Raw genomic sequence first — 13,586 nt, forward strand, 5'->3', positions numbered from 1 at the left:
CTATTATTACCTTATGGTACACATAAGCCGCTTCAGACTAATTTCTCTCGAAAGCGTAGCCTCGGAAGAAAAGATTTGATTTCTTGTTTTCGACTTCCTTTCTCGTATAAAATCGCTTGTGGGGCGAGATCCCGAATATTTTCGTATTTCCCTAATAAATAAATCCTTTACGTCTCTTAACGCGATTATTTATTATTAAATCAGCTTTGCGAATCATTCGTTGAATTCTGTTCGGACACGGAATTATTTCAATTAAAATATCATTTACGAACTTTGTTAATCTTCACTGTACACCTTGTACATAAAAATTTTATATGGTACACGTGAGGTGTCATGCACACCAGAAAATTAAAACGGCTGTCACGGTTAAACTACATATTATTTCGGGTCCGAAAAATTAGTAAATATTCTTCAGACGTTCTAAAGCAAAGGTGAACAACGTTTTTCCTAAAAATATCACTGTTACGTAGTAAAAAAAATCCGGAAAGTTCACGCTTCGTGACTTGTTCAATACTTCGAACGCGGCTCGAGTCCGTCCCTACCTTCTGTCAAAGCCTCGTGCCGCGGGCTCTCGAACTTCGCGCCGTCGCCTCTGATTGGTCAGTGTTTTTCGTTAATAACTCGTAAACAAAGTTGCGGATTGCATTTTCGCAAAGGAAAGAGTTACTTAGAATGATCTCAGCTACCCCACGTTTCCGTATTGAGAGACATTTTTGGGACACCCTGTACGTACGAAGGCACGAACACGCCGGATATGCCCCGCATCGATAGCATCGATTGTGTCCGCGGCAGATTCGACCAGAAAAAGCGACCGGCGTGCGGCGTGTGTCATGAACGAGCAGGTGCAATGGCTGATCATTCGTTGAATCGTGAATGAACGTGTTTTTCTGGTGCATCGGCGCGCGTTGTTGCGTAAGTTCTTCGAGTGGGCGTCATTCAGAGGTTTTGGAACGGTGCCCGGGAACCGGCCAGGGCCATTCGAGCTCCCAGACTACATTCGAACGGCTGCTATCGGTCCCAGGACATAATATTCCCCGTGAAAAATAGCCGGCCGGTGTTATTGGCCGAGAACGGCGCGGAACGTCGCGCGCGGCTCTAATGGCCCGCCGCCCGCCGGAACAACAACAATCCACCACGGCGAAATGAATCGACGAAAAACCTCTCGCAAATTACTTCGCCCGTCGGAGAAACTAATTCTCGAGATAATGAGGGTTTTAAGTACCCTGGAACGCTACGGCCTGGCACCTTTTCAGTCGCAAACAGCCAGCTCTGTCTCAATTATAGCGCGAGCCACGGGAACGAAAAGCACGAAACTGGAAAACTCGAAATCTCATTGTTCCGGTATTGCTTCGGAGGTGACGAATTGTATGTCTGTTGCTTCCGTTTCTGTAGTTTCGCTGCTCTTTGACGTACGATCTTCCAGACGAGAAAATTCTATAAGCGAATTCTACATTTGCAACGTCTCTGAAACGGAAATTATCGAACCGGACGAATCTTTTTATAGTTTGAATTTCTATTCGTCTCCTTCTAATTTTGTACTTTTAACCCCTTGACATACCGTCTTCTTCGCAGTTACTGTAATTAGAAATTTTTCGATTGCAATAATTTCTTAGAAGGGAAAGAAAATTGATGCTTATTGTGTGCATAAATTTACTCGAATGCTTAAATATTGATGACAAGAGATTAGAATTTTATCCCAATTTCAAAGGACAGAATAACATCTATACTCAATTAATTATTATCAGAAATTTGCATGACGAGAGTCGGACTCGTCAAAATACGGCAAGGGGTTAATATTCTCTGAAATATTGTACAAATCTTCAGGTCGCACGATTCGAGCTTCGATTCGATTCTATATTTTCTATGTTCTTCGAATCTTTTCGATTTTGGTGTCAACGAAGCGAAATCGACAGCAGTTCGCCAAAAGAACGCATAGAGAAGATATTTTTTGCAAAACTACGAGAAAGCAACGATTCTCGAATGACTGGGCTAGGTACGCCTAATCGCGTTTAACCGTGCCAAAATCCGAGAACGTTCTCATCTCCGAGATTTAAATATTTCAAAGAAGTGTTTCACGAATTCCTAAATTCGTTGTAATCATTAGTGGAAACATAATCTTCGCGATCTGAATAATTGTCAGATTTCCTTTTATACTAACGTAACATTTAATAATTCGATTACTTCCAACAGCCCCGGATAACAGGTTCGTCTCAAATTATCCTTATAAATATTAATTTTGGTTCTGGGACCCAAATTGTTAACGATATTAGAAAAAAAAGACCAAAACATCCCCAATTACGATTGATTTTTCAAAAACTCTTAAATAACCACCGATATATGAGCCGTTTATTTTGAAAGTGGCATAAATCACTTTACCGCAATGAAAAGTGGCGATTTTTTAATGTTTATACGAAATTATTTATACTGAGAAAAATATCAGTATCCTGAGATAACAAATACAAGTAAATCTTCTCGAAAGTTAGCATCCATATTTTGAAACGTGTTAAAACGCGAACCCTTAAATATATCGATTTAAAAACGAAGTGACCGACTTAAGAACAAAGTGACTTATGCCACTTTCAAAATAAACGGCTCATATGGTACACACTAATAGAAGGTACAAATAATTTACTTCGAAAAATCTGGAATCTACTTACTGTATAATAACGACGAGTAAAGATTCGGATTACTAAACAGAAAAACCAAGTCGCGCTATAAGAACTTTAACCCTTTGCACTCGAGTGGCGACTCTAAGGCACCATTGAAAAAAAATTGTTACATCGCAATCCAAGATTATTTTTACACTATCAAAGCTTAGATATAAAAAGTTGTTCAAAGTCTAACTGCTGTATAAGAGTCACAAGACTCAATTTCATACGCATGAAATGCACTTTGTCGCATCAAATGGAAATACTATAAGACAGAAAAGTTAATTTAGATTTACAATTGAAGTGACTTATGCCACTTTCAAAATAAACGGCTCAACGTCCAACGTTTCCATGTCCGAAATTCTCCGCTGGGGTCCCTCGAAGTCTCAGGATTTTTTCAAAAATCTTAGTTCACACCGTCAGAGAATCGAAAGTCTCGTCGTGCCAAGTCGTCGAGAAAAGTTCGTCCGTGGATCTCTAGCTAATTAGAGGTTCCGAGAACACGCGCATATCGTATCACGGTCCACTCGAAATCAATTTCTTGTTCGCCACCCAATTAAAATAATTTACCACGGACCAATTACCGCACCCACGAGACGTCCGCTGCCAGTGGCCAAGAGAGGCGAGCGACGATAAGCCAGCTGGTGTTTCGGTGGAACCGGTTTCCGCAGGCGAACAGAAACATCAGGAAGACTCCGCGGACGCAATTAGAGCCCTGGGAGCCGCATTCCAATTAATGCCACCTTGTACACGTGTTCCCCTGTCGTGTTTCTGGCAAGTATATAGCTTAAAATTGCTTGTCCCTGACGGTAATTAGACTTCGGACTTTTCCAACCAATAAACTAAACTCGCCGTTTCGTCTGCGCCCTCTGCTGGGTTCTACTACTGTGCCCGTCCGTGACAGTCCTTTTCTACTTACCGCGATCGAGCATTCACGAGTAGTAGAGCAATCTCGAAGGCAGAGTCTTTTCACGAGAACTAAGCATCGTCTGAAAACTTTTAACAAGTCGAACTTTCACTCGTAGCCTTCCTTTTTTTTTTATTCGATCGTCCGATGGATGAATTTTTTAGACAGAACGCGTCGTTGAAATATTTCCGTCGTTTCGAACATCAATAGCTGATGATTAGTTTTAGGGTCGTCAGACGGATCGAAGCGATCGATTCATGATTTCTCATGTAGAATTAAATTGTGCTGATACTCCAAGAAATATTTCTTCGTTTCTTTCCAGCGTTCATTAGTTTTATGCTCACGCTTGAAGAAGAACTTCATCGAATGTTTCGTATTTTCTTCCCAGGGAGTCAAGTTTCTGGCAAACGTGACATCCTTAGCTTTGTTTCCCGGCTGCAGAGGCATCGGTCGTACAGTTATGAAATAGTGCACGGCTCCGGCCGATGCAGCTTTCAAGTATCAAATGTCAATGGATCAGAAACAGTCCTCTATCGATCCTTGTTGGGCGACGATGCTACACAATTTAAGTTTTCGCGTCTCGAAAGAACGTCGACCCTAAGGACACTGAACTTTCAGTGTTTATTTTTTTTTTAATGTTTATATTGTATTACTTTAAAATGTTTAGAATTTCTTATTTTTCTTACTCTAAGAAATATTTTCTATAACATTGCCTGTTATTTGAGCATCCCTCGAGATAATCTTCAGACAACAAATCAATAAAAACAAAGTATTCCTACAAAATACGTACTGGAATCCATACAGTGTTTTCAAAATTTGCCAAAATATTTCTAGATCTGTACTTCAAGGTTACGATGCTCAAGGTTATATTCTAGCGTGGATCTTTAAAAGAGAAATCGATTTTTTAGGGTTCAGAAATACGTCTACAAAACCTTATGACCGAATTCTTGAAATTAAAGATTGGTTGAGTACTTATTAACCGTATGTATGATACTAATCATGTAAGTATTAGGTCTACCGGAAAGTTCTGTCCGTTTTTGTATTGAAATATAACACAATTTTCATACATTTAATAATATTTATTGTAGAATATACTTTCCATCGTTACTTATGACTTCTTGCCAGCGTGATGGCAACTTGTAAATGCCGTTTTTAAAAAATGATTTATTTTTAGAGGCGAAGAACTCGACTAGTGCTTGGTTGACATCAGCTTCAGTTCTGAATTTTTTTCCTGTAGAAAGTTTTGCAAAGAGAGAAACAAGTGATAATCGGAGGATGTTAGGTCTGGGGAGTATGGTGAATGCGACAGATTTTCCCAGCCTAGCTCTGCGATTTTCTGACGAGTCGCCAAAGCAGCATGTGGTCTGGCATTATCTTCGGTAGCCATGTTTTCACGATCGCGTCTCACTTAATAATGACATGAGACATCTTTGTTTCAGTTTATTTAGGAGAGTACATGTGCGTAAATGCAATGATAAAGAGAGATAGTCATACATGTCTCAAATCAACGTGTGCATATGGATTGAAACTTGAAGCGACACTATCGGACAGAATTTTCCGGTAGACCTAATACATACAAACACCGTGCGAACAATTTTCAAATTTATCGAACCAACTATACAAGACGAGCAGAAGAATACAAGTGTAACGTACACGTTTTTTAAGTAACTCGAATTCTTCGATTATTGCCCGGTTTCATGAACATCTTACGCCATAAAATCGTGTCAATTTCGTTATCGCGATTTTATATAGAATTTACTAAATACAAAAGCGATTTATTTCTTTGAAATAGAAACGAAAAGCTAGCCCTTTGTTGGCGATATTTGACCGGTAGAATAAACATACGTAAAGAATTCGATTCTCTGCAATATCGATGCTAGAGTCAAAAAATATATAAAAGCAATTTATTTTATAAAAAAGAATAAAATAAAATATTTGCGAGAATGAAACGTTGTCGTCAACAAACGAATAACCCAAAAGTTAGTTTAGAAATGCAATTTCTCTTCACACCGATGAATATTTTAGTTATTTCGGGATAACAAGATCTGGTTCGTATTTTTCGAAAAATTGCTTCCGAAATATTTTCTCCACCATCTGTTTCAGTTTATTTAGGAGAGTACATGTGTGTAAATGCAATGATAAAGAGAGATAGTCATATATGTCTCAAATCAACGTGTGCATATGGATTGAAACTTGAAGTGACACTATCGGACAGAACTTTCCGGTAGACCTAATAATTATTCATATACAAAACTTTGAACGCGTTTTTTTCGAGATTATGTTTTCCAAAACGGTGCCCATGATATCTCAACATCTAATCGATCGATTGCCTTCAAAATTTAGGCGCGCGTTAAGTATACTTAATCTCAAAGTGTAGCCGTTGTTTTAATTATCTATCTTTTCCTTTCGTTCTAGTACCTGCTACAACTGAACTAATACTAATTACAATCTAACTGTGTTCGAGAGAATTTATTTTAACTATTTTGAACCAAAAAAATATTGTTAAACTTCGAACACTTGAAACTAAGCATCGTAAATTTGACTGCAAATGGTGTCACAGTTTCCTCGCGAAGGTATCCCGAAGAAAGTTAAACGATATCGCAATTTACGCTGGAATAACCTGTTCAAATCTTTAAAACTACAGACTCCATTTTTCATGCACAATCTGCGTGTCAATTAGATACAGCGTAAAATAATTTTCGACCTTACTAAAATGTGCGTTCATCCCAACGAAGTCCAATAGAAAAATTCGGAACAGTTCATTTAGTGACCTAATCGCCACCGAGAAACAAGAACGATGCGATCTTGGGGCCCGAACGGGTTCGATATCGTCCGTAGCACCGTCGCGAGCATATTTATTCCGCGCGGCGTGCAGAAATTAATTCGGCAAACACGGACGGGTCGTTTGCCCCCGTGAAATTCTCGGGCGCCCGGACCGGCCCGACAATTTTCCTCGATAAATCAGACGCGAAAGTAGCGGCCGCCTAATTCATACAATTTCAGAAACACTTCGGAGATTTATCGGCCGGCGCGGTCGCGTGTAAATAGCGAGCAACGTTCGCAGAACCGCGACGGGGCTGCGAGGGGGTGTAAAACGGTCGGTAAGCGAAGGGTGGGGGGAGGGAGGGGCTGCTGCGAAATAATTTATCGCCGCCCTTGCAACAGCCGGGAACAACGACCGTGAGCGAGTTGTACCGGTCTCCATAAATCGAGCCGCGACGGACTCGATTACCTGGCTCACTCTGGTCCACTTCCACAAAAACCCAGATTTTCCCAATCGAAATTCATGTCTTTGTTGGCTGTATACATTATTCATGCGCGATGGGCCGGTCTCGAGGAATTCTGGAACAATGGAATTCGACTTTGGTGTTGCTCTTTCGCCGGATCGGGAAACCAATCTCGTAGATCGAGGATTTTTATGCGAACCACAGAATAATTCCGAGAAACAACAGCCAAATCAAAATTTCGTTCCACCGGTGTCGATTTTAATTGTATTTGTGGCGTCGCATCCCTCTACCCGAGCGCGGCCGCTAGCAATAAAACAAGTACCGTTCCTAATCCTCAAAATTCCCTAAAAATCACGCACCCCTAATAAAACAATTCTCCTCACATCTGGACACCTCGACCCGCACGGGACTTTCCCAACTTTCTCCTTTCCTACGAAAGTCCATCTATTCCTTTCTTCTCTTCCAGTATAAAAGAGACAAACGCGCAACTCCAAAAGCTCAGTCTGTCCTAAGTTGCTAGTCCTACGACATCATGTTAATCGCGCCCGCGCTCATCGATAGCAATTCAATAAACTGCATTAATAGTAACCTTAAACACGCGCTCCGATTCGCTAACCTTCCCTTCAGTGCTAAATATTTGAAAATAATATTTGTCGATGTTGCGTCGACATTCGCATAATTTTTCCGTTTCTCCGAAGCCGCAGAAATATTGGCAATCCTAGGATAAAATAAATGTTACCGACTTGAAAATAAGACTACCGTGTCTTCGAATTCTTTTGTAATTTCTCCTGTGCTGTGTTTTACGCGACGAAGGAGTATTTCGGCTTTCTTCATAAATTTTGCGATGCTTCTGTATTTTTTTAGAGCATAAGTGAACACGTGTGCGTGACGATTCGTTCGAATTCGTAGAAGTAACGAAGTTTGCTTAACGTTTGCGAGGTTGGAATACATACTGTATTAATTGAATACAATATGTATTTGTTAAACGACACAATATTTGTTAAAAAATATTAAAGAAAGAATAATAAAGGTCGCGCTATTTTTGATTATTCCGACTATAAAAATAGTTCATTACGTATTTCGAGAACCCATGAATGCGAACACCAAAACCTAATGCAGAAAGTTCAATAATTTGACTTTCAAAACCAGAATATCTGCATAGAAACTCGCTGGCAGAAACGCACGTAAGATCCTCGATTCAGTTATCAACGCATACAATCCACAGTTTCGACTATAAATGCATAGAAAATCTGCAATTCAACCGTGAGAATTCGAAAACAATCGAAGAATATTCGTACATTATTCGCGACCCATTAACACATTGACAGCCGACCCCGCGAAAACGCGGGTTTTTGAGTCTGTCGTTTGAGCGCCGGCCCCGCGAAAAGGCGGATTCCTGACTCTGTAATAAATATATGTAATAAACCATGAAATGAGAAACTGCATTTTTTTATAATAATAAATTAAAAATTTCGATTCTGTTGACATTTTTAATTACCGTTAATTTGTATATGAAGAATATGCAAATAATCTGGGCGTCAATTAGAGAGACATTACTGTATAGAAATGTCTCCCTTACTGACGCTCAGATTGTCCACTAAAATGGATATTTTGGGAAAAGGAAATACTATTGTTCGAGTATTGCGGCTCGTTTTTATAATTGTGGACAATTTATAATTATAACTAAAAATAAACCGCAAGGCTAGAATAATCGTATCTCTTCTTCCGAAATTGTCCATTTTTGTGCGCAATCTGGGCGTCAATTAGGGAGACATTACTGTATAGAAATGTCGCCCTTACTGACGCTCAGATCGTCCACTATAATGGATATTTTGAGAAAAGGAAATACTATTGTTCGAGTATTGCGGCTCGTTTTTATAATTGTGGACAATTTATAATTATAACTAAAAATAAACCGCAAGGCTAGAATAATCGTATCTCTTCTTCCGAAATTGTCCATTTTTGTGCGCAATCTGGGCGTCAATTAGGGAGACATTACTGTATAGAAATGTCTCCCTTACTGACGCTCAGATCGTCCACTAAAATGGATATTTTGGGAAAAGGAAATACTATTGTTCGAGTATTGCGGCTCGATTTTATAATTGTGGACAATTTATAATTATAACTAAAAATAAACCGCAAGGCTCGGATAATCGTATCTCCTCTTCCGAAATTGTCCATATTTGTGGTCAATATTTGTTTTGGCTATTCAGTGATCAGAAACAAGCGAATAAGACCGGCGTTCGTTGCCGGCGGTCAGGCTTTAAATGTCTCTTAGGTCGCCGGCTGTCAATGTGTTCAAACTGTTAAGAATGAAAATAAACCTGCGATCCAAGCAAACTAAACTGCGCATTTCTATGCGTTCGCGAGATGTCACAAATTCTCGAAATATTAGAAAATAGTATCAACAACAATGACGTCCCAATTCCACCGAACGAATTGCCATAAATACCTGCAGTGATCGTTTAATAAAATTCCGCAAACGAGAAACATTTCTCCCCCGGTTCTGTCGACGTCTCCGAACAAGTTGACAACTGTGCGGCTCGTTCGAGTTTCGTCGCTGCACGCGACAACCCGAGAGCGAGGGGGAAAGGTGGTGGGCCCGTAGGGGGAGGGACAGAGACTCGCTTTCGTCAGGTGGAGACAACGGCACCCGCGCGCGTAACGATTACGGAGGGACGCGTGTAACTGTTACTCTTTCTCTCGGCGCGGCGCTTGCTGACGTAACGAGTTGCGGGACGGCTCCGGTGAAACTTGTCTCGCCGCAGCCTGTCCAAGAGAGGATCAAAGTCTGGGTCAATGCTGCGGCGACCAGTTTCCACGGAGAATCGCGTGCTTCCTGCCCACGTTCCCGCTGATTTATTGGGAACACTTGCCGGCGATGACGCTCTCGCTTCTAATGAATCGTCGCGTTGGAAACGCGTCGCGTGCTGCAGGTGCCGGAATGCGGACGAGATCGTTGATGCAGCTGGCTTCAGCAGTCGGCTTTCAGCGTGATTCGACCCCGCCCCCTTTCCTCCCTTTGTATCAACGCCAAACGGTTTTACACCACTTCGTTCGGAAACGTCTCCTGCGAAAGTCGAAGTGTCACGTTGCCGCAAAAGTCATTGCTGTTTCGGTGCATCGACTTGCGGTGCTCGTAATAACTTCCTACCGTGGTACAGTAATTGACCGCAAATATGGACAATTTGGGAAGCGGAGATACGATTATCCGAGCCTTGCGGTTTATTTTTAGTTATAGTTATACATTGTCCACAATTATAAACACGAGCCGCAAGGCTCGAACAATCGTATCTCCTCTTCCAAAATTACCCATTTTAGTGGCCGATCTGAGCGTCAGTAAGGGAGACATTTCTATACAGTAATGTCTCTCTAATTGACGCCCAGATTGACCGCAAATATGGACAATTTGGGAAGCGGAGATACGATTATCCGAGCCGTGCGGTTTATTTTTAGTTATAATTATAAATTGTCCACAATTATAAAAACGAGCCACAATACTCGAACAATAGTATTTCCTTTTCTCAAAATATCCATTTTAGTGGACGATCTGAGCATCAGTAAAGGGAGACATTTCTATACAATAATGTCTCTCTAATTGACGCCCAGATTGACCGCAAATATGGACAATTTGGGAAGCGGAGATACGATTATCCGAGCCTTGCGGTTTATTTTTAGTTATAATTATAAATTGTCCACAATTATAAAAACGAGCCACAATACTCGAACAATAGTATTTCCTTTTCCCAAAATATCCATTTTAGTGGACGATCTGAGCGTCAGTAAGGGAGACATTTCTATACAGTAATGTCTCTCTAATTGACGCCCAGATTGACCGCAAATATGAACAATTTGGGAAGCGGAGATACGATTATCCGAGCCTTGCGGTTTATTTTTAGTTATAGTTATAAATTGTCCACAATTATAAAAACGAGCCACAATACTCGAACAATAGTATTTCCTTTTCCCAAAATATCCATTTTAGTGGACGATCTGAACGTCAGTAAGGGAGACATTTCTATACAGTAATGTCTCTCTAATTGACGCCCAGATTGCGCACAAAAATGGACAATTTCGGAAGAGGAGATACGATTATTCTAGCCTTGCGGTTTATTTTTAGTTATAATTATAAATTGTCCACAATTATAAAAACGAGCCGCAATAATCGAACAATAGTATTTCCTTTTCCCAAAATATCCATTTTAGTGGACGATCTGAGCGTCAGTAAGGGAGACATTTCTATACAGTAATGTCTCTCTAATTGACGCCCAGATTGCGCACAAAAATGGACAATTTGGCAGCACGCTAGTGCCATGCAAAAACTATCTGTTGTATGCCGGTGGTACCACTTTGGTGCCATTTTAAAAAACTGAAATAACATTTGAACTATACTTCTTGGGTGTTAAAAGGCAGCAAACTAACTATAGCATCGTGCTTATTTAACTAAGAATTAAGTACGAAAATTCTTGGATGACTTATCTTAATTTTAGGAATTTATATTACCACCATCTTCGAAATTTTTGTTAAAATCTAAAATTTCCAAGCTATTATGCCGGCGTCAAACAAAAGAATCGTATCTAAGATCTGCGGACGGCATAGTATTTAAGTGCCAGTCACGGGTGACCCCCGTGGCATTCAACGTGTTAAGAAACATGAACGAGCGATCTGTTTGTCGAAAAATAGGTTGATTATATAGGAATTCGTTGCAAGACAGCCGAACGATGCAGCACTGAAAACGATTGTCGCAATGTATTCGGGCTTCGTTGAATATTCTAGACAAATTCTTGCTATAACAATGTTTACTACAAACGACGTTGATTATCTTGATGAAAACGTTCCTAAAAGAGATTCCTAATTGTTAAATGTCCAACAGAGCTACATACCTGGCTTCCGATTATGAAATTTTTCAGCGAGTTTGCCGTGTTAGTAGTTGACGGGAATAGCAGCGAAAATGAAGCGCGCCGCGTTGATATGAAACCGTGCATCGCCGTTTTAAAAAGAATTTCATGGGGGCGGCAGGAGAACGGACAAGGTGTTCCATGAAAACTGAAGTGTCGCGAACGACATAACGAAGCATAGGCTACCCTGCAATTTCTTCAGCCGCTACCGGTCTATCTCTGCGCGGGAACGAGGCGTGCAAGATGCATTATGAGCGAAAAAGAGAATTCAGAATTTTCTACAAGCAATTAAATTTACAAATCATTTTTAAATTCCAAGATCGGATTTGACACGCCATTGCCAAACATCTACGTACACGAAGTATAGATCGCAAGGAACATTTCACAGCGCAACCTTTCCGACGAAAATTGTAACAACAATTACATAATCAAATTTATGTTCCAATATAAACCAAGAAAAATACATAATTCGATTATGTACAAATTGCTACAAATTCTGGACGATTATTGAAATACATTGGATCGGATTACTAGCATTGGTTCATACTAATCGTCCCCAATTTATTCTACCGTAATTGAAATAATTTCAGCAAATTGTTGTTTAATTGGATCATTACCGACTGCAACTTGTAATTAAGTCAGCAGAACATTCAATCATACGTATTATTACGTGGTGTATCGTTATGGAAAATCCCATTTTCGTGATTCCGTAATTATCCAACAATAATGTCCATTAATTTGCGATAGAAGCTGAACAGCTCAACCGCGAAACAGTAAGCATAAGAATCCGAATTTGTAATGAAAATTGACATCACCTGCCAAAGAAATCTCAGACGAAATGGAATTCGCGTTCTAAATTTCTCGTAAAATTTAGCTTTCTTCGTTTAATTCAGATTTCTTGTACTACTTCTTGTTCAATATAGTATTCAAATTTCTTGAAAATGTAGCAAGACATATATATATATATATATATATATATATATATATATATATATATATATATATATATATATATACAGGGAGTCCCAAAAATGTCTCGCAATCCGGGAATGGTGGATTCCTTAGGTTATTTGAAGTAACTTTTTCCTTGGCGAAAAAGCAAACCGCGGTTTCGTTTACGAGTTATTAATGAAAAACGCCAACCAATAAGAAGCGAGCTCTGCTGCTCGGCGAGGCGGCCGAGCCAACGAGCGCGCGAAGCCCAGCTCCATTCATTGGCTAGGTCGTCTCGCGCCAGCAGATCTCGTCTCTCATTGGTCACTGCTTTTCGTTGATAACTCGTGAACGAAGCCGCGGTTTGCATTTTCGCTAAGGAGAAAGTTGCTTCAAATGATCTCAGGAATCCTCCATTTCCGGATTGCGAGACATTTTTGAGATATATATACAGATATATAATATATATAATATATAATAAAAATTATTGTCTCCTTAACTTTTTTGTTTCCCTTTTAACGTCCTTTTTAATCCAATTCCTATGACGCAACTGTATAATAAATAAATCTCGTCCGCGGTTAGTGGGTTAATCGCGTATCAACGGAAACGCGAACTTTGCGATTCACGGTTTTAAAGAGCTCATTCTAGCCACTCTGTATAATCGGCTCGCTTTTCGACTGTCCCCAGAGGATCCCATCGAAATGCACGCGAAACCGTTGATCGACAAAAGCTATCCGATATACATATACCGCGGCGAAAGAAAATGGACGACGCGCTGATAAATCCTAATTTGTATCTGATTTTAATGGCCGTGTCGGTTACAGGCGCAACTACGTGTTGCGGATTAAAACAGAAATTTCCGGCGTAGCGGAAAAGCAATCTCCGAGCGGCGAGCCGATAAATCGGCAACAGCATTATTAATAACCGATAAACTAGTTAAAATGTTATCGGATCGCCGCTATCCGGGGCGCGC

The 13,586-nt window shown here is 40.2% G+C and overlaps 1 protein-coding gene across 7 annotated transcripts in view; it reads right to left on the reverse strand.

Moving 5' to 3' along the window:
* Ppn (proteoglycan-like sulfated glycoprotein papilin) overlaps window positions 1-13,586 on the reverse strand; it is a 309,416-nt gene that overhangs the window by 96,999 nt on the left and 198,831 nt on the right. For 5 of the 7 annotated variants that reach the window (XM_076523054.1, XM_076523050.1, XM_076523053.1 and 2 more), the window contains exon 1: window positions 9,235-9,375. The exons of the other annotated variants lie outside the window; for them this stretch is intronic. In XM_076523054.1, coding sequence (XP_076379169.1) covers window positions 9,235-9,275 — 41 coding nt within the window. In that variant the 5' untranslated portion in view covers window positions 9,276-9,375. Of the gene's footprint in view, window positions 1-9,234; window positions 9,376-13,586 lie in introns of those variants that run through there. 7 annotated transcript variants of the gene reach the window in all.

The sequence above is a fragment of the Megalopta genalis genome, chromosome 6, assembly GCF_051020955.1.
Source record: "Megalopta genalis isolate 19385.01 chromosome 6, iyMegGena1_principal, whole genome shotgun sequence".
NCBI lineage: Eukaryota > Metazoa > Arthropoda > Insecta > Hymenoptera > Halictidae > Megalopta > Megalopta genalis.